The 27,435-nt window shown below is 42.6% G+C and overlaps 1 protein-coding gene across 5 annotated transcripts in view; it reads right to left on the bottom strand.

The window, feature by feature from the left end:
- Positions 1-760: 760 nt before the first annotated feature.
- Positions 761-27,435, bottom strand: part of mtcl1 (microtubule crosslinking factor 1) — a 79,520-nt gene continuing 52,845 nt past the window's right edge. For 3 of the 5 annotated variants that reach the window (XM_082512342.1, XM_082512343.1, XM_082512344.1), the window contains 7 exons: positions 26,903-27,073; positions 22,667-22,834; positions 17,376-17,648; positions 12,574-12,915; positions 11,980-12,059; positions 9,946-11,521; positions 761-1,991 (listed from right to left, as the gene is read on the bottom strand). In XM_082512342.1, the coding sequence (XP_082368468.1) occupies positions 1,788-1,991; positions 9,946-11,521; positions 11,980-12,059; positions 12,574-12,915; positions 17,376-17,648; positions 22,667-22,834; positions 26,903-27,073 (2,814 nt within the window). In that variant the 3' untranslated portion in view covers positions 761-1,787. Of the gene's footprint in view, positions 1,992-7,511; positions 7,570-9,716; positions 9,742-9,945; positions 11,522-11,979; positions 12,060-12,573; positions 12,916-17,375; positions 17,649-22,666; positions 22,835-26,902; positions 27,074-27,435 lie in introns of all 5 variants that reach the window. The other 2 variants (XM_082512346.1, XM_082512345.1) reach the window with 2 other exon arrangements.

The raw sequence follows: 27,435 nt of genomic DNA, 5'->3' as shown, positions 1-27,435 counted from the left end.
CCTGCCTGGAAGGTCCACCTTCATCATTGTTTGTCCAATATTACCGCAATCCCTGCTCTGCACATGTCTAAACCATCTTAGCCTTGCCTCTTTAACTTAGTCTCCAAACTAATCAACCTGAGCCGTCCTTCTGAAACACTCTTCTAATCCTGTCCTGCCGGAAACTCCCTTTTGCAGTCAGTCTGAAGTATTCATACAAGAAACTGGTACGCTGGTGTTGTTGTTATTGTTTTTCTTCTTCTTTTTTTCAAGTTCTTGAGGTCACCACTTGGGTCAGATATGGTGTGTAGCAGCTTGAATCCCCAGTGTGACTCCAGTGAGCTTGACCTTTACTGTTCTATCTAAATAAGGGCAAAATGTCCAAAAAATAATCTCTTTACAGTGACTGACTCTGCCAGGGGTAGGTAAAACAGCAGATTCGGTCCTGCAGACCTTTAAATAAACTAGTGGGGGTAGTAGTAATGGTCTCTGACTTGCACAATAACCTGGGAAACAAGAGTAAGATGGCACAACGTGATGCAAGAGGATTTGACTTCTGGGAGGACACAATCTTCTTATTCGCATTCTCTCTTGTGTGCGTCCCACCCCGACCCGCTGTAACCCTGTGGTCTGCACCGTAATCCACACGCACACGGTTCAGGATGGCGTGTTTGCCAAGAACGCAAACTTGGGTCTAACGAAACAGCGCACAATCCATCATGTGCTACAGCTAACGTATGTCATGGAGAGATACAAGAAAAGAGGCGGTCTTGGAAATACACATTCATATTTATTACCATTTAGTATTTACATAGGACTATAGCTCGTTAAGACTTTTTTTGACATAGACTTTTCATTTAAAACATTCATGTTTTCCACAATCCCTTTTTCTTGTCAAAAGAAAAGGTTTTTCCTATCCAATAGTAACAACTGTACAAAGCCAGCCTGATAAGTACAATAATTTACTTAAAAACATCTTATTTTCATCAATGCAAATCATGTGACAACAAAACAGTCCCCTCCCCCAAACAGCTGAGCTGAGCAATCACAAATGACTATAGCTCTTTATGTACATGCACTAAAGTGCTAGTATTCAAAAGGCATGCAAATATTTGACCCATATTTATACAACTGCCTTCCAAATATGCATAAGGTTATTATGTTTGTTGTCACCCATCTTCTACATGTCTACAGAGTCAAACATTCATCTCAACGTAAAAATAAAGACGGACACGAGCATCAGAAATGACATCATGTGTCTCCGCTTCAGACCCGGTGAAGCAGAAGTTGTTTTTTTGTTTGTTTGTTTGTTTGCTTCCTTGTTTTTGTTGTCTTTCCTCTCCTTGAAGGTAAACAGAAAAGTAAAGTGAAGCTTTAAAGGCTGGCAAAATAAAAATAAATAAAAAAAGGATTTAAAAAAAGTTTGCATGAATGTTTATGGGACAGCGATGAAGAAAAATAAAAATGTAAACACAGGAGGAGTTTTTACCTGAAAAATAGGTTCACACACACACACACACACACACACACACACACACACGCACACGCACACACGTGGGTGATGGTTAACTCAAGTATACAGGCACCTCTTATGGAAACCTATTTTTCTGTATGTTGTCTTTAAATACAGTACATTCCAGGTTCTTAAAAAAAAAAAGGTTCTGGTTCCTTGATGGTCAGCTGGTGCTACTGGTTAGATCCCAACCCCTCTCTCAGGCTCCTCTAGAGGGAGTCCATATGTTTGGAGGGGGTTTTCTGAGGTACTGGGTCTGTTTAGGCAGAGGTGGAGGAGGAGGTAGAGGACGGCTTTACGGCGGCTCCTCACCCTCCAGGATGGTCTTCCGGTGTCCCGGCGGCGGGAAGGTGAACCTCCTCTTCGAGCCCTCGCTCCACTTTGGGGAGGAGGAGGGGGAGCGTGCGGCCCAGCGCGAGGGGGGTCGGCGGTTGGCCGGGCGCGCCGGTCTCAGGAAGCAGGAATCCAGAGGCGGAGCCACCGGAGAGCGAGGCAGGTCCTGCCAACGACAAGGAGCTGTCAGAGAGGAGCAACGGGGCGCCTGCAGCCATTTGCCACCGAGGAAAACAGGAAGTGAGGAGATTCATACAGAAAGATGAAGGGGAGCGAGTGAAAGAAAGCGAGCAAAGGTGCTGATGTAGAAGTGACGTGCACATGAAACAAAAATAAGGAGCAATGTAATGAAAGAATTTTAAATGAAAGCCATTTCATGAGGAACTTTTATGTTTTCACTTGTTTCTTACTTTATTCTTGTTGCAGTTTTCTTTCAGTGGATATAAGAACTTCAACCCCTAACATACTGCTCCTAATGCAGTTTTTAGTCTGACCTGTTCTGCCTGCCTTATCTGAAAGGATTTAACTTAAAACTCATTTTGTTTGCTTGAAGCTGGAGCAAAAACCAGCAGGTCAGCCTTTAAATAACTTAAATAAGTGACAGACGTTTAACCTTCTCACCTAACAGGAATGTGCAATCTGGTGAAAAAGGCAAACAAACCAAGAAAGAAAAAAAAGTTACATAGTTACTGCAGACATTTAGCTACGGAAGCAGACAAGAGTCAATTTGAGCAGCTGTTTCAACCTTCCCTCTGCCACTTAATAGCACTCAGTTACTCAGGGGACACAGCAGCTAATGACCCACACCTGCTACCACCATCACTGGTTGAGCGAGCAGTGCAAGCGCCTAACATCACTTCATTTGACACATTTTAAAGAAGCTTCTGTTCAGTGATTTGTTATATTTGGCTGGTACACTGGCAAAACACAAATGGTATGACAGATATAATTTAAGAATTCTCCGCAATCAAGCATCATAACGTTTGAGTCTCTTGGTGTTTTAAAAACCGACTGAGAAACTGACAGACACAGTACGGTAGAGACTCATTAAGGGGAAAGTAAGGCCACCTTACTGCCCAGTCTATTTCCAGTCTAATGAGGGCTTTACTTTCCAAACTGAACATTATATTATATTCAGTAAAACTTAAAACCAGCAAATCTAAACTTATCAGAGAAGCATTTACTGGGGTCTTAGAGTACAGGAAGTGAAGGTCTATTTTCCCATAGACTCCTATTCAATGTAACTACTTTTTGCAACTGGAGAAGCCACCCCCTGCTGACCATTAGAGAGAATACAGGCTTAAGACTGACAGGCTTTATAATGCAGAAAACATATACAGAAACACTGACAAAGCCAAATCCACGGTTCAAAGAAATGTCTCAGGTACACTAGAGTAAAAATCAGATGCCAACCTCCACGTGGAAAAAAACAAGAAAACAAAACCAACTGGTTACCTAGAGGTTGACAATTCTTGTAGGTGACCACTTTCAGTTACGAGGTAACTGCACACAGGTTGCCTGGTAGGAGGCAAGCTGTCTTCAAATAATACATTTGTCCAAATAATCCTACTTGGACTGACTATAGTCGCTCACAGACTTAGCAAAGGTTAGCAAATAATTGCTGTCTAATTTATAAATGTAGACAGATTGCCAACATATTGCAGTCACTCTAATTCTGTGACAGGTCTCATGAGGAACTCAGCTGGTTGCCAACTGGTTGTGTTCTGGTCATATTCCTATAATATAATCAGAGCATTAAATCACTGGATTGTCCAACAGATGGCAAAAGATTTATCATTTTCCACATTAAAAAAAACAGAAACTTATAATCTTCTTTCATCTTGACATACAAAAACTGCTTTGAAAATGGCAGCTGACTGCGAGTGGTTGGATACCTGGTCCCAATCTTCAAAGCAACCATTTCAAAGGGAACAAGATCACACAAGTTCATTCCACAGAGCTGGCAATGTTACGGTGGCACTGCTCAGACCACTGTTTTCCTGAGTATGACTGTGGCATAATTAGACCACAATTAGAAGTTTATTAGATTTAATTCAGAATTTTAAACCCTGACTCTGAAGTCATCTCAGTGTTTAAAGAAGTCCTAAACTGCAGATGAATCACTTGCGTGCCACAAATCTGCTATCAGAGGTCACTGCAGGCATCAGGTGATAGAAGTCCATAAATACATGCAGTCCATTTGTGCAATTTTGCATTGATTGTAACGTCTAAATATTTAAACCTGTTAAGTGCTTAATTGGCAACAAAGCTTTATGCATCTGTCCCCTGGATGAAAACAGAAAGTGTAGAAAAAAAGGCCACAAAAAACTAAAACTATGAGTGAGTTTGTTTTCCCTCCTTCGAGTGAAGTCAGAGCATGAATCGAGTGAACGATCACACCACTGGCCTAAAATATTAATAGCTCATCTCCAGGCGTTAGATTTCACTTGAAGGATGGAGGACAAGAAGACCAAAAAGCAACAATCTAGTTCGGCTAAAAATACATGACAGTCAGGCTGCGGTGGTGTGAGAAGATGAACTGGAGGAAAAATAACCGGATGGATGGACACGTGGATGGAGGATGGACAGATGTGCTACACAATCTGCAGCAAGTCCTGCAGAAAAACAGGTCGCAGAGTTTGACAGGAGGCGTCTGCGCCAAACCATCAATAAATCATTAGTTTATGAATACAGCTGATGGGAATACAGACGATACTGCTTGTGCAAGATTTCCCATGTGACGCCAAAGCATCAGATCAAACAATCCCACAAGTCAGGCACCTGTATACAGGAAGTCAGTATACACGAGCGGATATTAAAAAACAGCAAAGTCAACACCTGTACATGGACCACAGCTTCTAAGTTTTTGACCTTAAAAAAAGATCCACCTTAAAACCCTCTAGTGCAAGAATAAATAAAAATCCGTTTTAGATCAAATGTATGTCCATTAATTAGCCTGAAGTTACAGTATGACCTAAAATATCATCAGATTTTCACACAAGTTGATAAAAAAAGAGCCCAGATAAAACAATTAAATAAAAATCTTAAAGTCTGTCATTTATTTACTGAGGAAAACAGTCAAGTATTTAATATATGTGAGGGGGAAAATTATGTCAACCTTGAAAATAATCAGTAGTTAAAGCTCAGTGGAATACTACCGTAATCAGGTACTCACATCCTGTGTTATCTAAGGAATCTGGTTTTTACAACTCATTTGTGGACGAGAATCGTGGTACGAGCAAAAGATTCCTGAGGACTTTAGAAAAGTTTTTGCTGCTCAACATCTCTAAGGATTTTGAAGTTATTCAGACAGATTGTGTACAAATGGAGGAATGTGAGGAGCATCGTTTCCCTCCACAGGAGAGGCCGACCAACGGTATTACTCAAGGAGCAATACAGCAGTCTGGGAGCCCACAAAGGTTCGTATACATTTGTCACTGATGATATCAGCTGTTGGGACTTGTGTAAAAATATGATGATTATTTGTTATTCTTACTGAGAAATGGAGAAATGTCTTAACACCCCTCTAAATTTAACCAAATGCTGCATTTCCTCCCTTTGTGCCAGGCCTGCTGTAAAGGATCTGTATTTATATCCATGAAGGCATCTTGTTCACCGACATCACTCAGAGTGTTCTCCACTTTGTTGGATGTTGTGAAGGAGATTTTTCACCACGGAAAGAATTCTGTGATCATTAGTTTATTTGTCTTTTTAAGAATGTTGATTTGGAAACTTCTGAAGGTATTTTTCACCTCTTCTGTTCCTATACGAGTGGTGACAGGACTGTAGTGAGTCTGATGTACCCTCAAGTGGCGATATAAGCGGCGGTTGTCACAACGAACGCAGTGACTATAAGCCAGGCTTACCGATGGCCACTGTTCTTTCAAAAGCATTTGAGAAATATCAGAAGTTACGACCTGCTAACACTTCGTTCCAACACGACATCTGAAATGACCAATATGACATGGTGAGAATAGACACACTTCCCTGCAGTTTCTAACAGTGGATTTTTTCCTTAAGCATGCACAGTGTACCAGAATATTTAGTTCATTTCTACCAGAAATGACACAAAACCAAGACAGTGCAGAGGAAATGGCGAGTGTTAGCAGCCCGTCTTCATTGGTTAATCTTTGTTAGTCTGAGAGGAAATGGTAAGAAGACGTAAGAAAGCGCTGTGTGGACAAACACGTGAGAAAAAAAGTACAATATTACAAGAAAACATCACAGTCCGTCTAGCGGTGCACGTAAAAAGGAGGACCTGGTAGAAACACAGTGTTAGAATAATCCAGCAATGCCTTATGAAGCCCGAACAGACAACAATCGACCTGTGAATGTGTGAAATGTCCAAGAGTCGTCTTTTATGTCATGTTCACTGGCAAACACTTTGGCAGAAATATTAAAATCCACCAGTGATCAAGACCGAAGACTCTTTGGGTTACATGAATTTAAGGACCATACCAGTGTTTTTGCATGACTTCTTTTCCCCCCAATCAGTGGCAAATAGCAGATATTTTATGTTACCACAAAACTATTTAGCTTTTATATTTAAGTGTGACGAGCTACTCGCTGAAGCTTGAATTTTTCTTTAGATACATACTGCAGTAAAAATCCAGCACAGAGAGCAGAAACTGTGTAATAAATCTAATCTCATTTTTATGTCTGCAAAGGTTTTATGAAATGTGTTTACAGCAGGATTACTCAAAAGGTAATGAATAGATTTGCAAGCACTCATTTTTACACCTGTGTTGATCCAGGAAGTTTTTCTGGAAGGATTCTTTACTATTCTGAGGCAAAAATGGGCATGAAAATTACTCCAGGACTATTAGCTGTGCTTTTCAGACATGGGCTCAATTGGACATTACTGTGTAATCCAACCTCCCAACTAATGTCCGATTCAAATGCATCAGAAATGCATTTTCTCACATGCACCTCAACCGAATAGTGTCTAGAAAAGTTTAGGGCTGTAGTGTATGTCTGAAATTGTCTTTATAAACAAAACGGGAGGGCTAATAGTTTCAAACTGAGGAAGTTATGTGTACCAAAATGCACAAACTGCCCGAATGGCTACCAAAACATAAAAAGAAGACACACAGATTATAAACACACAGAAGGAGTGTGATTTCATTCTCTGCAAAAGATTATTCTTTAAGTGCTAAATATACAGGTAAGAACCTGTAAGGTCACTTGTATGAAGTTGCTGCTCTGGCTGCTTTTGCTGCAGTGGAACTCACTGATTTGTGCTGCTTAATAAACCCCATCTCTCACTTTATGCAAGTCACTTAAACGTGTTTTTTTTTTTACAGTACAAAGAGACATTTTTATTAAAATTTTGATAAGCCAAGAACATATAGTATGGTGTTAGTTACAATAGTGGATGGGAATCATGGGTAATGTTCTGCAGCATGCAAAAACACCGGCATGGCCCTTTACAAAAAACTGATGATCCACCAAAAAATATGAGCATGCACTCATTAACTGGGAGAAACAGATGCATGGCCGTCGCACGACTTTTGACACCACTCCAATGGCTTCACACACTGTCACTGTGCTATCCTGTGAAGCATGCATTAATGAAGAGGGAGGAGGTGGGGGGGGGCTGAGGTCTGCGGGGCGTGAGGTTCCTGTGGTTGGTGAACCCACCGCCAAAGGTCATAGAGGCAAAGTAGGAGGAGGAAGAGGAACTTACATCACGGAGACTAGCAGATTTAGAGTCCCCAAGGAGTTGTTAGTATGACAGTGTGGTTCTGGATCAGAGCACAGAGGACAGGGAGGAGGAGATAAAGCCCAGAGGGGAGGAAAGAGGGAGGGGAGGAGAAGGAGGAAAGATAGAGCGGGAAATGTTAATTGGTAAAAATCAAGCAAAGGGGAAGAGATCAAAGAAAAGTCAGGTATGTCGAAGGCAGAAGGCAGAAATAAGGCGGACCACCCAATAAACACACGCACACAGCTTCACTTAAAACCTGGAACTTCTGAAAGGGGAGGAGGGGGGCAGGCCTAGAGACTGGTTGGCAACCACCTGGCAACCACTGGTTGCTAGGGAGTGGTTGCCTGCTGTTGTTAGGTGAAGTCGGTTGCAAAGTGGTATACATCAAAAACCTCGTTTCCCCACTCACAAACTACTCACTAAGTGCTCATGAAGAGTGAACATCAAAGCAAGAGTGCAAAGTTAGAACTAGAAACTGAGACCATTTACTTTCAAAGTAAAGGTTGCACCTTTTTCAGCAGCGAGGCACAAGTTTTACTTTGAAGGTGAAAGGTCTCCACAACTTTTCAGGGTTCATTGAAACTTGATGGTTACCTAGCAAGTTGGTGTCCTTAGTGCACATTGTGGGTGAGTCATGGCAATCTGACAAGCAAAGGAATCACAAGGTTTTTGGTGCGGCACCCTCTTTGTGACCAGTTTAACCTACCTACTGCAAGCAGCAAATCTGGAAAGCACAAGAATGCACGGCAACATTTAGGCTGGGAGCACCTTGTTAGTTTGGCAATGTCATGGTTACGGTCCAGCTTCACCACTCGCAGCCCAGAGAGTCAGTTTTATTGCTAACTGTGACTAGAATAGATATTAAAAGCTTACATCTTTAAAAAAAACTCACAAAATATATTTATTCAAAATAAAGAAAGAGGAATAGAAAAGAAATGTGTGAAATTGAGCATTAAAGAGCAGCCTGGATTACTTCCAAACTGTCCTTAACAGTTAAAACTTTGGGTATAATTAATATGAGCATCTACCAGTACATGGCTGAAAATAAGGAAAAGCATAAAAGGTCCCTTTCAAACTCATAAGCTCCTCAGGTAATTGATCGAAATGGCCACATTTGTGCAACAGTCACCAGCAGCTCATTCATATCAGCTTATTTACTGCTACCTTTTATTAATTTCTGAATTATAAGACAAAGGCTGCATTAAGACGAGGTTTGCTCCATACTGCCTGCCACTTCAAGAAATAAAAAGTATTTTCTGTGAGTTTGTTCTTACAAAGCAAACAGAGACACCAAAACGAAATCCACATTCATACCTCTTCTAAAAAATTGACATAACGCGTGGTTACGCGCCATCGCAATCCATTACTTTCGTGCTATTATCATGCTGTAATCATTATCCACAGAGTCACAGTTTTGTTTCATGAATGATCGCACGCTCCAGTGCCATTCATAAAGTCACATATCAGACTGTAATCTTGCTCCTGCACATCAGTGAACAGCAGCAGGTGAACTCTTGATGTTATTAACCAGCATATGTGCGATTATATTGCTCCCTGTATATGTACACAATTTCAAATATACAACTGGTCTGGGGAACACAGATTTTTTTTTACAGCTGTAATGCAGCATGACCTGCTTTTCATAGGTTTTAATCGGTTTATGGAGAGTCAAATATGAGGCGTGCCGGCAGATACAGTAATTATTTCATTCAGGACATATATTAATTAATTAAAAGTCTGTCACATTTTTTGCACGGGTCAGAGAAATGGGTGGTGAAAACAGCCTGAACTGATTTCATCGAGTGAAGTTAGCGCTTTCCCAGGTTTATTTTGGTACGCGGGGGCGGGGATCCAACTCCTTTAAAAACCGGAGCCACTTAAAATTCTGCTTGAACACTTGATTGGAAGGCGCTGCTAATGATTAATTAAGGAACTGTGTAATAGTGATCCCACTCAGATCGCAGTTGTTAGACCATTTATTTCACTTCTCCACTTATCAGAGACATAAATCAGACTTCAGTCGGGCCTCAGTGATGGTTTAAGCACAGAGGTAAAAGCCACACTACAAGGAAGCCACTGCAGCAGAGATGAAAGTACAGAAGAAGAAACCTTCAAGAGTTTCTACATGCAGCGATAAGAGAAAGTTCAGTGTGTTGCAGAGGAGGGTTAAATGTTTTATAACATTACCATTGCATCAGTCAGTGCTTTTGATCTGAGGAAAGAGCATGAACATTTTAGTGATTGTGCACATTTTAAAGGTGAATTCTTGATCATCGTTTGTCTGATTAAACACAGATGTCTTCAGACATTACACGGGAACTCCAAGGCGGTACCATAAGTATCACCGTGTCATAAAACATGGGCCCCACATCACATGAATGATGAAGCGATGAATCCAGTGCATCTGTGTATTTACCTCCATGCATCCTGACTGTCCTCTGTCTGACTCGGTCTGCCTGCTGTTGTCTCTGCCGTGGCTGCTCGGTCCTCCCGCCTGCAGCCTCCTCTCCTCCCTAAAGTTCTGCTCCTGCAGCTTCTTGTTGAGGATGCGGGCTGCGTTTTCAGCCAGCGTGTAGCCCGGCGGGGCCGATAGATCCTGCCGAATGCTCACCACCTCTGGGTTCTTGTCGCCCTGCGTCTCCACTATTAGCTGCACAGGGCTTGGTGAGCGCCCGCGAGCAGGCCGCAGGCATTCCTGCGCGTTCCTGGGGTCTGCAGACAGAGGCCCGTGAGCGGGGCTCGGCTCAGTGGTGGAGGGTGGCGTGGGGCGGGAGCGACTTGGGGACTTATTCAATTTCTGAATGGTGTCATAGACCACAGGGGTGTGGTCGATTATGTTGAAGAGGCTGGACAGCCCATCGTTGATGGTAGTGTGCACAGGGCTGTCGCGAGTGGTGGTGGAGCGGGCCCATGCCGACTCGTTGTTCCCTTTCTGGGGCGTTGTGGGCATGGGGGCGCGGCTGTTATTGGGTAGCTCGGTTTTACTGGACATGGATGGTTTGCGCTGAAGTTTCGGTGAGCCGTACTTTGGGGAGCAGCAGGGTCGCTCGAACTTGCTCTGGACCACAGGAGAGTACTGAACTTTCCTTGTGTTGCGTGATGGGGACGAGATGGGCGTGTTGCCACCTTTCGGGGTGAGGCAGCGGTGGGGGCTGCTGGTCAGGTTCCTCAGCAGGTCTGTCTGCAGACCCACGCTGATGGTTTGGGTGGTCTGAGTCCCTCTTGTGGTGAATCCGTTGGTCTGGCAGGCGGTGTCCCGGACAACAGGCCCCGGTGGAGAGCGGATGGCGTTCCTCACAGAGATGGCCACCTCCTTCATGTCGTCACTCATGTTTCTGGAGAGCTGAAGATCCAGAGAGGATGCATAGCCCACTGTGGGGCAGATAGGAGACTGACTAGGAGAAGTCCGTAGTCCTCCACCCTCCAGAAGGCAAGGCCACCTTGCACTGCTGAACACTTCATCCGGCCCACTGGCACCCACCCCAGCCTCCACTCCTCCCCTTGCTTTGGTCCCCTTTGCATACAGGAAATCGGGATCCTGGGCAGTGGTGTGCTCAGCTGCCCCGGGTCTGGTGGGGCTGTGGAGGATGTGCACCCCGTAGTGCTCCACTCCCACCCCTGCTGCTGCTGCTCCATTGCCTCTCAGTGGGGACTTGTGGCAGTGCTCAGGGCTGCTCAGGGTGCTGGTGGTCAGGGTGGCGCTGGTGGTGAGGAACCAGGAAGCGGGTTGGAATGGACCAGGAACGGCCTCTCCTTCCCGGGCCTCTGTTGATTTGTCTGTCCACACTTCCCGCAACAGTCCCGGACCAGAGGTGGCTGACGGGAAGTCCCAGCCCTTATTGTTGAACTCCTCGATGTACTTGAGATCATCTGGAGACAGAGGCGGGGTGACGTCGTCTTGGCCCTGATCGCCATGACGCGTCTTGTCAGGGAGGAACGGTGAGCTGTCCATTAACCGCTGGAAGTCGCTCATGGAGCACACCGACTTGGCTCTGGACACACGCGCGCACACACACACGCACACGCACACACACACACACACACACACAGAGATCATTAACTACAGCTAAAGTCAAATGTCTCAAACTGATCTTCATAACATCTCCTTTATTTTCCCACAAAAAACCCCCAAAAATCTGTGGCTGCTTTTTTTTTTTTTTTTTTTTTTAACAAAGGAACTCGGTCTGTGTTTTAAAACTTTGTGAATTATTTAACAGCGTAGTGAGCTGGATCTCATCGCTGCCATAAAAGAACAATCACCAGTCTCCCCGTCACTACAAGTCACACTTAACAGAATCAGCAGGGCCGATCAGTACGTACGAGCAAGAAAGTACTGCAGGAGGCCGGATAATCTGCAGCCAGTTAGTTATTGGTTAAAAATTTACAGCAGACTTTACAATACTCCAGCTTTTTGAACTCAGTTTAACATAATTCTGTCTCTGGTGGTTACCTGAGCAGACTCCCACCCTCCCTCATCTTGTCTTCTGAGTAAGCAGCAGCATCTTCTCTCTCCGAAATCTCATTTAGGGCCTGAAAGGCAACAGACACAACAGTTAAAACATGTTGAGGGAAGGGGGTTCAGTGCATAACCCTATTTAATCTAAATATTGTGGAATTTTGGCTCACTTGTGCAACACAGTTTAGAGAAGTAAGTGCATCTTCTCCTGGAAACAGACACTGAATGATAAATTTGTGCTTCTTAGATTTTAATATACTTTTAAATATAACCTCTTAAAATCTAAACTGGTGTTTGTGAATAATGTTTCACACTTCATAGCTAAATGAACTAATAAATATAAAACAATGAAAGAAGAAATGAAACACACGTATTAATGAAGATTACGCTATCAACTAAAATGAAAACATAACATAACTTGTTTTTACCTTTATTTTAGATTCAAATTTACATTAAGATGAATTTTCATTAGTAACAGCTCAAAATCTAAGGAAGATGTTTTTTCACATAGTGTAGCTATCACACACATGCACAAATTTTCCTTTGTCTCTTCAAAGGTCATATTGAACTCATACAGATGTGCGTTACCTCCTTCATACAGGGAAACCTCTTCTCACTCTCCAGTCTGGAGGGTGGAGGGACCTCCGGTCCACTCATGGGGTCCAGAGACAGTGCGTCCAGGAACAGGTTGTCTGCTGAGCCTTTGAGCCCCATCGCAGCCCCCTGCTCCTCCAGAATGGCCTCGGAGTCAGAGTGGGAACGTGTGGGGGGCATCAGGACAGGTGTAGCCGTACAGGGGGAGCGGGGGGTGTGAGGCGACCGGGGAGCCTGGCAGGGACTGTCCTGAGGTGAAAACATGCCTCTGTAGGATGTGCTGCCATCTTTAACGTCAGAGCCCTCACCTCGCCGAGAGTTAAGTTCCCTCTGCATCTGCATGAAGTACGACACATGTGCTGGATAAGAGTCTGGGAGCTTATTACCTGTAAATGCAGCGAGCGCAGTCATCAAACATAATAAAACTGTAATTACTAAATGTGTCAGGACAATTTTAAACAAATATAAGCGGAATAAATATGCGAAAAAGGTTTGAGTTGTGTCTCTTTCCTGATGCTCCTTTTTCAGACGCACAGTGTTAAGCGTATATTCATGATGTGCTGATCTCATTAATTTTTATTTTCTTTTTTTATGCAAAAATTAAATTTTTACCACGTGACATATTTTATTTATGGGATAATAAAATCCAATTAAGAAGCTAAACTAAAAGAACAGCTTGATATTTTGGAAAACACTGGCATGTGCTGAGTGTTCAATGAAGAATGACACAGATCTCATGTGTGCATGCCAAGTTTAAACCAACTGAGGTGCCAAACAGTAACACAGACTGGCAGAACCACAGAGACCAGCCGGCCTAAGTTTGTACAAAGGTATAAAAAAAGCAATCTGACTTTTTACTCTATGTATGCTAAGCTAATCAGCTGCTAGTGAAAGTGGCACATTTGCCATAATGAATCTTGAGGTCGATGATTAAGAATTTTAAAAGCCCATGCCCTCCATGCCCTCCTGGGTTTTAAATGCACCTTAGAACACACATGCATCAACATTACAATGAGCGGGTGGAGGGAGGTTTGGAGTCTTCTCTCACCCCCATTCTCTGCGACCTGCTGGAGCAGGGGGGCTAGGAGGAGGAGTTGGCCGTCCGACTGCGGTCTGGAGTGTGGAGCCTTCCTGCTGCTGCGGAGTCGGGGCGGTCTGCCTCCCCCCACCGCAGGGAAAAGGGAAACACCACCTGGGTCTGGGTGCAGTTCCCCCCTCCAGGGGCGAGGGCACCTAGACCCGGTTTGTAGAGTACGCTTGGGGAGTGTGATCGTGTGTACAACGTCTCTTTATGTCTGTCTCCACGTTGGTTGAGTGTGGAGTAAGTGCATATGAGAGCATGAGGGTGGGAATGGATGTTTGTATCTGTGTGTGCCTGTATGTCTGTGTCTATATGTCAGGTTGGGTGTCAGGCGCCACCTCTCTGGGGACATCTCAGGCCCTCCAAGGTTTGGAGGCCTATCTCCCCCTACCACCACTTCCCCTGCCAGTGGCGGACCCCCTCAGACATCGGTGCGTTGGTGGTTCTTTGTGTCCGGGGATGGGCGTCCAGGTACACACCGGCTCACTCCTTGGCGGCCGCTTATCGGGGCCTGGAGCCTGGGGCTCGCTCGGGCCACTTCGGAGGTGGGGTGCCCCCGGCCTCTCGGCCTGGGGCTCGGTCACTCAGGCGCAGCTGGCTGCCGGCGGAGCTCACGGGCGCGTCACTGCAACTCCCCCTGGCTTCTGCTCCGCGGCTGCTGAGTGAGCCCTCATCTGGGACTCTCGTCAGCTCTTTCCGGGACAGTGGCGCAGCTGCCCCTCTGTTGGTCTTCCTTGGTCTCTTGTGTTCTGGGGGCCTCTGGATGTCTGGAGTTTTGATCTCCTCCACACCTGCTTCACACCCTGGAGGACGGGGCTGTGGCCCCCCCACACCCTCTAGCAGATTATTACATGAAGGAACCTTTTAAAAAAACAAAAAACAAGCGCGTCCATGCTCACAGGTGTACACACGGGTGATCACACCCACAAACTACACCCTTTTTGGCTCCTACCTCAAAGCACACTGTGTTCTGTTGATCTTATGTGCTGCACAATAATGTTTAACATTTAGTATTTACTGTCATATTCCCATATATCATTGTGATGTTGTTTATTCTATTACTCTTGTTCTCTTCTGCTTGCTTTCTTTTTTCTTTCTCAGCAGGTGATCCAGGTGATTGATATATGCATTTTTTTTTCTTTGCCCGTTCTGTTGGTTTTTGTCTTTTGCCCTTCTCCCCCGTCCCTCTTCTCAGCTGTTTCTCTTTCCCTCTTTCTTTCTCCCCTTCTTTCCCCCAGTCAAGTCTGTCCCGTATTCAGTAAGTGAAAATAAAATAAACAATAAAAGGTGAATCAAATGGACCATTACGGCAAGGCTGGGATGGTCAGTTTGGTAAAGTAAATCCGTTGGGCATCTTTCTTTGCCTTTAGACAACAATTCTGATGGCAAAAGAGCCAAACGGGACAGGCCAAAAAAAAAAAAAGAAAAAAAAAAAAAAAAAAAAGAATTTTAAAAGCTCTACAGCTTTATATCAGATAATATACAAGTTTTTTTCTTTTCATGAGCAGCAAACAGATTTTTATTTGACGTCAAGTTCCCTTAAAATTAATTTTGAAGAGTGATCTTTAGACACACCTCTCTGAGACATGAAACATTGCCACTGCATGGTTTTAACCAAGCTCATCCATTCACCCTACTGGCTCCTTCACAGGTTTAGCACTATAAAGCATGCAAAACCTCTCATGTGGTCCTGCAGTCAAGGGAAGTGTGCAAAAAAGCTTCCATTTTAAAATGCACAACTTTAGTGCAGAAAGTTGTCCGATCACATGTTAGTGCACTCGGAGTGCTGGACCCGTGCCTGGATACAAGGGAGGGTTTCATCCGAAAGGCTACATCTGTACATGGATGCAGCTTGTCTGTCATTATTAGTTGATAGTACACAGCACTCAACTCTCTCATTAAATCTAGCTCAAAAAACAAAACAAAACAAAAAAAAATAAAAAACAGAAATAAGCCAACCTGGTGATGCTATGATGCCTAAATCGAGGCTCCAAAATGGGAATTCCCATTAAAGTGTATCTATCCTTTAATTTAGCTTCTTCTGCTCCTTTTAGGGGTCACCTCCCTCTCACCCTGTCCCTAGCATCCCTCTGTCACACCAACGCTCCTTACCGCCTTCACTACCTCTGCTCCTTGCACATGTACATCTCCATCTGTTCTTCTCATTCACAACCATGTATTCTCTGATCACTCCTCTTCTTTCCAGAACATATCTCCACCTCTCTCTTTTTTTTTTTTTATTATCCATTTCTGTTAAGCAGAGGAGGCTTTTACCACACACGCGCTATATTCTTGTGCTCTGTTACTCCAATGTCACTCGCACAGTAATCCACCTGCAGCACTTGAGGTTAAGCACCTTGTTCCTGGCTTGAAGTTTAAGGAAGAACAGCCACATTACTCATTCACTTTCAGCCTGCCAGTCTGAGCAGTTCAGTGGATGACCTGTGCTTTATAGTTTCCTGCAACATTGCTAAATAATGCATTTCCACCTCCTGCTCTGCATCTCCATTCAGAGGTGCATCAGCAGTTTTTTCCCCCTCTCTGAGCTGGAAAGCGTAAACTATATTCAGAGAGGTGTATTCCTGTCCCCTGGTCTGAATGATAATACGCTCACACACACATCATATTAATCAGTGTGTAGTTCTACTTCCTGCCCTGAACATCAAAACGCAAAAAGTGCAATGCTACAGCTCGTCTAATTAAATCGCACAAAGGACATAAATTATTCAGTTATGCTCAATTATTGCATCTACTATAATCGCCCTGAGTCCTTTGTCTGGGTTTCTTTCTCTCATTCCTTTATTAAAACACTGATGCAGCAAAAGAAATGCATAAAAAAAATCTATTAGCTATAATTTTGTTGATTGTCTCCCCTTAAAACTTTATTTCTAAAAAGTTTTAAATAGCTTTAGTTTTTCCCTCTTTATCTCCGATGTCTCAGGTCTAAGACTCATGCAAAAGACATTCAGAGCTCACAGAGATTAAATAAAGATTATACGCTGCCATCTTTGCCTAGTCTCCCTCACAAAAGAGGGATATTAGGCAACTCAGATAAACTTTAAGAACTTCTGTCTAGCAGAAATGCCAGGACTTGGATGAATGCAATGATCATAATATAAAAATATGGCAAAATTATAAAAAAAAAAAATTGCTTCATGTTTTCTATGTCAAAGCACAGAAAGCAGTAACGTGACGACGTGCTACAAAAAAAATGATACAAGACTGTCTCTCAAATATGAAGATTTAAAGCTTTTCTCTGTTTTATATCAATGTATAAAAGGAATATTTTGTTTTTTTGCCTGTGAACAAGAGAAAACACGTCTATAAAATGGCATTAACTGTGAAAAATGTTTTGGCTATTTGTAAGAGTTAAGAATTGAAATGTCTGAGTTTTCTTTTAACTTACTTACTGGTCAATAAACTGAACTGCTGATCAGTTATCAGGAAAGTTCGATCCCAGAATGAAACCTGCAACTTCTACTGTTGTTTCTTGATAACGTTCAGCAGGAGGAGCTGCTGAAGTTGTCATGGAGCTGTAAATCTTCACATTTATTTTGGGAAATTGTAGTCCAGTTTAAAGTTAATTTCAAACCTTGTAAACAGATGATTCCAATGATTACATTACAGCAAAGACCTCAGATTGAGTCAAATCTTTCCTTCTTTGCCATTATTACCACTACTATTCTGTCTGTTTTTACTCCCGCCCTTCTCTCACCCTCTCCATCTTCCGGTGGAGCTCCCGCATACTGCTGTCCCACTCCTGCCGCTCCCTGTCGAAGTGCTCCAGGAGATCGACCCTCTCCCGGTTCCACCTCTTCTCTCCGTGCTGCAGCTTCCAGCGCAGATCCAGCGACGTGTTGTGGCTCTCGGCAAGCAGACGACGATGCTCCTCGCGCTCCAGCTTCAGGGCCCACTCGGTGTCTGCAGCTGGCTCCCCTTCGCCTCCCTGCGCTTCACCTCGCACCTTACCTTGCTCCTCCTCCTCCAGCTGGTCGAAGATGAGACACAAATATTGAAAAGAGACGATAAATAAAAAACACAGAAAAAGAGAAAATACCAGAGAATAGTAAAAGTCTCTGCAGTGGCAGTTTGCTGTTAAATTTTTGATAGCATTTCTGTTTAATTTGGCTTTAACGTTATTAACATGAAGGCAAAACACTTATTACAAAACCATCCTACTGTTTTGTAATTTCTGTGAAAGACTGCTTTAATTTTAGAGCACAACATTTGTAAATAGAAAGTTTTCAGACAATTAAAAGATCTTCTTCCAAACTTTCTGTCAGTTCAGTAACATACAAACGTGAGTGCAGCCAAGCAGGTCACCAAACCACAAAATAATAAATCAATGTCAAAACAGAACAGAAAAACGAATGAAAAGGCGTTGGCTGAAACAAACGCTCACTCTCACACTACGAATGATCGACACGTGCGGACGAGCCAACAATTAAACGGCTCACTGGGACTGATCGGTGTCATTTTGCAATGCTGAAAATCACAGTGTTATGCCAGCAGCAGCATACGTGTTAGATGAAGATGTAAACAGACGCTGTAGTCTTTAATAAGTAAGAGAAAACTTTTACAATGCAAATTTTTGTTTGAATCCTAATCAACAAAGGAAGATTTTAGGCATGACGTTGGTTCAAAGAGCAGCTTGAAGAAATAAAAGAGTAGTCGATAAAAACCTTTGGGAAATTTAAGAGAATCAATATCACTTTCAGGCTTCTATTATACATACTTGTAGCCAGAAGACGGTTTGCTTAGCTTAGAATAAAACTGAAAAGATAGGGAATGTAGGTTGATCCTGAGAGCTCAGAGCTCAGTGCATTTCAAATTGGAAAAAAAAAAAAACGAAACAAAAGCTAATTAAGAACTCTTTACCACATCTTCCTACAGGACAAAAATAAATAAAATTAAACAAAACAACTATATTATCATATTTTCAGTGCTTCCTAGAAACATTTTACTCTTGTATGTATCAAAAAAAACTGACGACAGTCTTCTCTAACTTTATATTCCTTGTGTTTTGTCCGTTTACTCGGGCTGTAGCAGTATTCAACAGCCTGTTATCAAAGTTCTGCTGAACTGAGGGTGAAAGTTACCAAACACAGAAGTTAAAAAAAGGACGAGGCAGAGAGAAAATTAAAAGTAGCAGAAGGCTTTTCACTTTTCTCTCACTGCACTGCGGCTCTGGGTCCTTCTCCAAAGCATTGCTGCTCACTCACCTAATCAACACAACAAAGCAGCACGGTTCTTGTGCCGGTCCAACTCTTCCCACTTTTCACGCTGAACTCTTTATCGTTACACAATTACTGTGCAGACATGCAGGTGAGAATGATCTTCTTTTATAACTTAAGGGCCAAATAAAAGGGTAAAATGGCACGATAAGCGATAAAAACCATCCACTTTATTGCCCAGGTGAGGCTGGAGCCTAACCCAGCTGTCACGGATCGAGAGGTGGGGGTATCCCCCGGACAGGTCACAGGTCTGAGGGGGGTCCAATCAATCAGTCACTCTCACCTTCACACTTAATTTCAATTTAGAATTGCTATCTAACCTAAAGTAGCCGGAGAAAACCCACATAGGAACAAGGTGGAACAAGCAAACACCACACCTGGATCTGAACCAAGGACCTTCTTGCTGCTAGGTGACTTTTTCCCAACTTAAAACCAGTTCAAATTAATTAAAATGAATTGAATCTCTGCTGTACACAGAGAAATGACAAGAGAGGATGACGAAGCGGTTATTCTGCAGCAGGCAGAGACAGTTCAAACCTGAATTTATATGTCTAACCACACAATAGCGGGGAGGGGGGGAGGAAGAAGAAGGGAATCAGGCATTCTGCAGATTCTTCAAAGCTGCAGAACAACGAGAGGGAAGCTTCTCTTTCTGCAGAGCGGAGCTTTGTAGTCTTCAGACATGCTTTCATTCCAAGACATAATGGTACAAAGTAGAGTCTGCAGCAGGAGAGTCGTGCACACGGACCTCCTCAAACACGAGCTTCCGTTCTCTCATTCACAAATATTTGCCTTGTAGGCTTTTTATCTGTTTTAAACCTGCCTAATTTGACACCGGAGGAGACGATGAGTACACTTAGAGCTGCTGAATGAATTCTATAAGTCAGACTCTGCGGTATTATTAATACAGGCAGCTCTGTAGGGGTGAGCAGGTGGCCAGACCAGAGCATGAAACAGGAGGCAGCGTAACAGGAGGCAGCGTAAGCAATAACATAATCACTGGTTATGTCCACAGGTGAGAGCAATTTCCAATTCGACTCTGGTCTACTGGGCTGTATAATAATCCTGAATGAGAAGTATATTTCTAAAGTCCTAATAAGTGAAGCAAGTAAAGAACTCTGCACAGTTATCAGAGCAAATAAGTACATTAGTTCCCACTGTGGCCTTCAGCGACCTCTCCTCTGTGGAAGGATTGAACCGTGTAAGAGATTTACAGATTAAAAGCACAAGAGTTAAAAAGATAATCTTCCTCCTTTGACTCGAGCCTCTTAATTGGTTCCCAAAGCTGCAGTGAACACAATCCCGACACTTCAGTCAGAGAACTGCTTTTCAAAATGACAGATTTGTTGCAGCAGAGTTCCCCGCTTCCTTTGAATCTGTTACAACAAAATTTAGGAGTGATTGATGACTAATTATCTCCTCTGAGCCTACAGATGGGAGCTGGGAGGGAATCAAACAACAGGTATCTTAATTAGACCGCCAGACTGTGAGGGGAGTTTTGAAAAATGACATCAGAAGAGTAAGCCATCGATCTAGATACGTATACCTCAAACGTTTCCCTTTTTAAACCCTATAAAGTTTGAACCATGAAATAATACCCAAAAAATTATAATTTCTTGAAACTTGAGTTTTTACTGAATCTTCTGACAAATGAAAAAGAAAAAAAATATCAGTTTGCAAATATGAGTTTTAATTTAGATCTTTTTTTGCTACAGCCAGCAGTTTTGTGTAATTTATTGCTTAAAAATTTGTTGTGCAATTTGTTCAGGTTTTCCAAGGAAAAGAAAATGACACTGATGCTATAGGGGTCTCAAAACCTCACAAAAACACACAGATTAAAACGATACTCGTGGCTTTAGAGCAGGGGTCCCCAATCCCAGTCCACGAGGGCCGGTGTCCCTGCAGGTTTTAGATGTGTCCTTGTCCCACCACAGCTGATGTCAATGGATAAATAACCTTCTTAACATGTCTTGAAGTTCTCCAGAGGCCTGGTAATGAACTAATCATGTGATTCAGGTGTGTTGACCCAGGGTGAGATCTAAAACCTGCAGGGGCACCGGCCCCCGTGGACTGGGATTGGGGACCCCTGCTTTAGAGGGGTAGGTCCATTACTCGCTCTTTTAGCTTCTGCCCTCCACCAAGTCATAAAGAAAATATGTGGCTCACCAATCAGCTGGTTTTAAAAGTGCTTTTATAACAAACCTTTACATTTTTATAAAACACTAATTACCTCCTCTAAGGAAGTGACTGGTTTAGATCAGGGTTGCCAAACTCGTTTTACATCGTGGGCTACATACGGGCCACTTTGATGTGAAGTGGGTCATATCAGTGAAGCTACATGATAAACGTGTAAAGGTAACAGAAAATGTCCTTGTATTTTTGGGTAGTATGGATTCCACTATAAGATGGGGGTCTTTACTAATGCAAAAAGCTGTTAAAAAAATATGAAAATACAGTTAAAAGTTCAAAATCTATGCACTCCATACGTTTTTTAAAGCTGTCCAATGGGCCAAATTTGGAGTTGTTGCTGGGCAGATTCTAGCCCTCGAGCTAAACCAGGAGTGTTAACCATCTATAATCCTCCTAACAGACAGATTTACAAAGACTTTTATCGAAGATTAACTTCTGGAAACAATCTAATTTAATTTTGGAAGAATTATTTATTACTTTATTAGCGAGGTGCAGATTTTATTTTCTATTGGGATGTCTCATTATTCAGCAAATATAAAATGATAAATGGACTGGTACTGACATGATGCTTTTCTACTCAATTAGTTTGTGAGAAAGCAGTCCAAGTGCTTTCTTACTACGAGCCTTATCCACCCATTCACACGCTAACACACACGATCCCTTCAATATCTCGGGCCAAGGTACTCCGACATGCAGACTGAGGAGGCTTGTGACATTAGCAGACCTGAGCCACATGCGTCTTTGCTATAATCCACACTAGATTTACACTTACAGATTCGCTAATCCACCACAATCTGGCATTAAAATTGTCAGACAGTCGGTTTCAGACAGCATACAGCACTGTGTAAACGGCTTCCTCATCATTTTATTTATTGCTCTGCCAGACAGCAGCCATGCTATCACACAGGGCTTTGCCAACAACAGTTTTCTTTTTTGAGCCATTTGATTAGCCAAAACTAATCAGATACGTCGATCCGTTACTAAAACTGGTCTTTTTAATAGTTAATAGTTGATGCAGGAAAGCATGCTTTAGCAAATAAAACTAGATGTGTTTGTTATATCAGTAGACTTCAGCATTTATGACACCAACACAAACATCAGGTTACACACAGCCATGTCATTTTTAGATGAGGATGGTATACTTTCAAAGTACAAAGCACTTCTATCTCATTAGGAATATGAATGAGTGCTTTAACAGCTGTTTTCAGTTCTGTAAGATGTGCACAGAGTCACACTGAACAATTAGGCGCAAAGACAGATTATATCCATTGTGCAGTGCCAAGAGTGTGATTCATCATTATTTCCTTGGATGCGGTTCTTTTTTTAAATTTAATCGGTGAGGAGAGATTATGAATGTTCGTTTGTTTGTCAGATTTGATATGGTTTAAGACACTATTTAGAGTTATTATTCATTCCAGCGCTTTACTTTCAAATCAGAAAACTGGCCAAAGAGGAGCAGTGAGCTTACAGGTAGAAAAAAGGGAAAACAAAACAGGTTTTCTCTGAGTGCAAAAAGGCAAAAAAAAAAAAAGCAGATTGTGTCCTGTCCCTTTAAAGGTGGGTGCTGAGACGCCATCTGTACCTGGGCGACATGGCACTTCATCTCTGCCCACTTGACCTCCCAGGCGGCTTTGTCATTGGCGTAGGATTGCTGCAGTTGGCATCGCCGCGCCTCCTCCTCCCGCAGCTCCTCTCGAAACTCCTCCAGCAGCGTCCGCAAGACCTGCAGCACTCGACGTGTCTCGCCGAACTGCACGAACAGGATGTAGACAAAACAATCATCAGAAACACACATTGGGCAAACTGTGAACGAACACACTCAGAATCCTTATCTAAACTGTGATTCGTTCAACCCGCGTCCTTTTTTCTCTGAATCACCTCGGGATGAACCTGCTTTGTGAGCGTTTTATAAAATCATTTTTACTTTTCTTCTTGTCTATTCTACTCTATTTTTTTCTATCCTTGTCCTTTTCTTGACCTCGTCGAGTAAAGAGCTGAAAGCTGGGTGAGAATAAAAAACTGTTTAAAATTCCTTCAGAACTTCTGAGCAATGCGCTAATTATGGCTGCAACAAAAACTTTCGTCATCCAGGATCTGGATTCGGATTCGTATGGAAACGAACAGCGGTGCTTGCCTGAGCTGTCTGCTCAGAGAGGTGTTTGCAGAGCTGTTTGCCTCTGGTGGTCCTGCTGTGGAGAGGCAGTGAATCACAAAAAGAGTCTGATCACCTTGAGGTGTCAATACAGCGCTGCCAGATCTGAGAACATAACATGAGCGCAATAGTTGCAAACTATTGTTTGCTTGAGTCTTCTATAGTTCATTTTTTTATTTATGTTTTTAGGGTAAATAATACCAAAACAAAGATAAGAGGAAAAAAGTATCCAAAGACTGAGGCTCTCATTATAAAAGGAATATAAATAGCTGTGCTTTTACCTTTCTAGCATACTCTATATAACAGAAGTCAAACTCATTTTAATTAATGAGCCACAGGCAGCCCAATATGATCCTAAGTGGGCCATGTCAGAGAATTTCTTGCACAGTAAACTCATAATTTTCCCGTTGCTTTTAGTGTAAAACAATAAAAAATGTTCAAATTTAATGAAGAACCCATCTACGAAGTACATGATGAATGATCTGAGAAAAGAACCTGACATGTTTTTCCCATATTAGCCCCAGAACTGAATTTAAAATCTTGATCTCGACTCCATCATATTGTTAAGACTTACTAGTATCATATTTTCCCAATAGGGCTCTTCCCTCTCAGACTGCAGGCTTACTTGTGGTTTCTGGAGTTTCTAAAAGTAGAATGGGAGGAAGAGCCTTCAGCTATCAGGAACAAACTCCCAGTTTGGATTTAGGACACAGATATCCCTCTCTACTTTTAGGATGAGACATAAAAGTTTCCTTTCTGATAACACGTAAAGTTAGTCCTGGAACTGATTCTGAGTCTGATTTAATCAAGGCTGATCAGCTTTTAGTTATGCTGCTATTGGCTTAGCCTGCTGGTGGATTTCCTGTGATTCAGATTCATCGATCATTTATTTTCTATTCCCCTCTTTTAACTCCCTGTGTGTTCATATCCTTCACAGCTGTTACAGTTTTCATAGTAGTACATTTTCACCCGTACAAGATTAAAAACAAAGGGGCCATTTGACCATTTATATCACTTTCACCAGAAGAGCTCATATCTAGCAGACGTCACAGTCGCAAAAATCATTCAGCCTGGGTTTTGTTTTCTTATGACCTGCTCCTATGCTTCTTCAGACCAGCCACTCCCACCAGTCCTCAGTACATACACCTCCACCTTTGGTAGATTATCTTGATGCCTGACCTTTCAAGCATTCTGTTTTCTTAACCTTTCCTCATACTTTGGGTTCTGCCTCAGCCTGATCCTCCCTGTGCTCCCCGTCTGCCTGTTTTTGTAACCTTGAACCTGTACTATTGAAGTAAAACTCCCTTTCTGCCTTTACAGCCTGCCTCCTGTTGTGCTTGTAAGGCCACAGGATAAAAACAATCAAGGTTTCACAGGTCTCACATTTCTATAACTACAAGAGTGAGCAATCACCTTCACTCAGAAGTCGCTATAAAACACAACAAATTCTACAAGTGAGTTTAATATAAAGAATGAGGACCACAGGCCAAGTTTTAAAGAAATGAATCGGCTCCTATGAAGCATTTCTTTACTTTCCCTTAAATATGTAGGTTGTCACAGCACAATGAGCCACTTTACAACATCATCTACCATTGTGATTTAAAGCTAGTATTATGCTAGCAACAGCAGTGAATTTCTAGCATCAATCTCAGCATCAACAACCAGAAACAGCGATTAAACCTCGTATGAATGACTGAGGAAAGTGGAGTGAATGGAAGATCCTGCCCATGTTTAAGCAGCAACACAAAAACCACAATCTGGTTCAAACGTCGTTGCCAAAACCGGTGACGTCAGTATCTGAGTGCTGTGAAGTCAACGGTTAGACGTCAACATTCAGCTGCTGGAAAAACACCACGTTCACAGACTGCTTAGTCTAATTAAAGGAGGAGCTCTCCCTACCAGAAATGTGATGAAAGTTCACAACGACTGCAGAACTTATCTGCCGTATGTAGGCTATTCATATATGCTTAAGCACTTCAATCATATCAGCCAACTGCAGTACCCGAAGGAATGAAGGATTTCTTCATCACCAATCTGCCTACTTTCTTCTCCGGTTGTCACTGAGAACTGAGAATGACCCTTTCACATCTTAAAATAATCTTATGTCACTAATATCTCACTCTGGCTGCAGGACCTATGATCTGTGCTTGTTCTGCTGCACGTGTGCAAATGCTTACTATATCAAGTCTGCATTTCTGCCCTCACGTTAACCTACTATGCACGCTTGTTCATATACTGAAGCTACAATGTCAGATCATTGTACACACCATTTTTGAGATGCTGGGAAAAATCAAAACACGACAAAGTAGAGCACTTAGTGCTGCTTAATAATGCATTCGACCCAAAATGTCTAGCTGCTTTCTTTACTTTAAGGGGGGTCAGCTGAGGTACTGAAAGGAGATTTCATCACATGAAAGATCTAGAAACTCAAAAAAAGGAAGCTCCTTTTGTCTCCTGATGTTTGCATAAACAAGAAGCATAAAACTGGGTTTACCCAAAATAATTACCGTCTCTAACCAGTTATGTAGGTCAAAATTCCCATCTGCATACTGTGCCAAGCAGCTCCAATGAATATCTGCCAAACACTCATTTGCACACAATGAAAGAGTAAAAAAAAAAGGGTATAACTTTTGATGTGTTTTCTTTTTACAGTTACTGAAGTCTCCATTACATCTTACTGTATTCCACTCTGTTTTACTAAACACAGCTTTGAACCTTTTTGTTTGTGTTAGAGCTCACGGTCATTCTGAAAATATAAATTCATTCATCCAGAAAACTGTGCTGAAGAAAGAACAAAGAAACCGTGTTATCATAACTGCACTAAGGATGATGGAGCTTGAAACAAATAGTAGTAGAACTGCAGCCAAAGCCCTTTTTTCATTCAGTAATACCATCGTACAGTCATCGTGCCTCAAACTTGACATCCTATCCAAGTTTATTACATTTCTGACGCACGCTGTGCTCATATTATACTCATAAGGTTGCCAAATTCATGCTTTTGAACACAGTAAGTGAGAGTCATTATGTGAGGGAGCATTAACAAGCTTTTGCTCTTTAAAGTGCCCAGAAAGACTCCACCAGACGAATGACTCAATTTCAGATCTTTGCCCTAAACGTGCAACAGAAAAAGACGATCTTATCCACACGGATTAAAATGGCAATAAATTAAAACATTATTGGGGCTCAGTTTGGGAGAATTTGCAATGAGTGTCGGATTCAAGATGGGAAGAGGCTCTAACTGGATAGAGATCAGGGCACACTGTGGTCATGAAGGGATGGACATGATACTCAGGTCAACTCTGGCAGGTAAATGACGGTCAGTTGGTACTTTGGGGTCCAAAGTGTGCCAAAAGAAATTCCCCACACCCTTACAGCCCTACTTGCAACCTGATCTATTCATACAAGCCAGGATGGTTTCATCATGTTTACAGTAAATTCTGACTCCACCATCTGAATGTTGCAGCAGAAGTCGAGACTCGTCGATTTCTAAACCAGGTTGTCTTGACCATGCCTACATGACACGAAAGACCAAGTCGCTGCCATATGATTGGCTAATCAACTAATCGTGTTAATGAGCAGCTGAACAGGTGTCTCTAAAACGGTGTTTGCCTTTTTACATTTCATAAAGCGTGTGTGACAGTGGAGCTGCTGTAAGAGGCGCTGTACCTGTCTTTGATGCTGCAGGTGACGGTCAGGTGACGGCAGAGGGATGATGGGTGTGGTGTCGGGGACGTCCCCTGGAGTCTGTGGTAAACACAGTCTGTCGTCTCGGTCTGACTCCCCCTCCGCCTGCTCCATGATCACTCCCAACTCTGGGAAGCCCTCCAACTTCTCAAACTGGAACAGATGATAGAGCAACAAAAAGCCATGTTTTCATTCGTGCGCTTAGTTTGTGGGTTTTTTTGTTGTGTACCAACACATTCTGTTTCAGGCTCACAATCGCTGAGCCTTTCCCAGCATGCAACAGACAGAAGCTAGTGACACACCCAAGTCTTTCACCAACACATCTGAGCTATCTAATACGAACAACAAGTCCTGCTCAAAATCCATACCCGTGAGTTTAAACCACACACGTATTCAGTCTGGGTTATTTTGGAGGAAATGAACTCACACTTAAGTTATGCAAAAATTATTATTATTTTTTCCCTTTTTTGACAGCTGGATAATCTGCTCCTTCACCCATTTAATTCCTTAATTTT

This window comes from Aulonocara stuartgranti (genome assembly GCF_965226115.1).
Source record: "Aulonocara stuartgranti genome assembly, chromosome: 18".
Lineage (NCBI taxonomy): Eukaryota > Metazoa > Chordata > Actinopteri > Cichliformes > Cichlidae > Aulonocara > Aulonocara stuartgranti.
The sequence above is the reverse complement of the archived record's forward strand: the minus strand, read 5'-3'. Positions and strand labels throughout refer to the sequence as shown.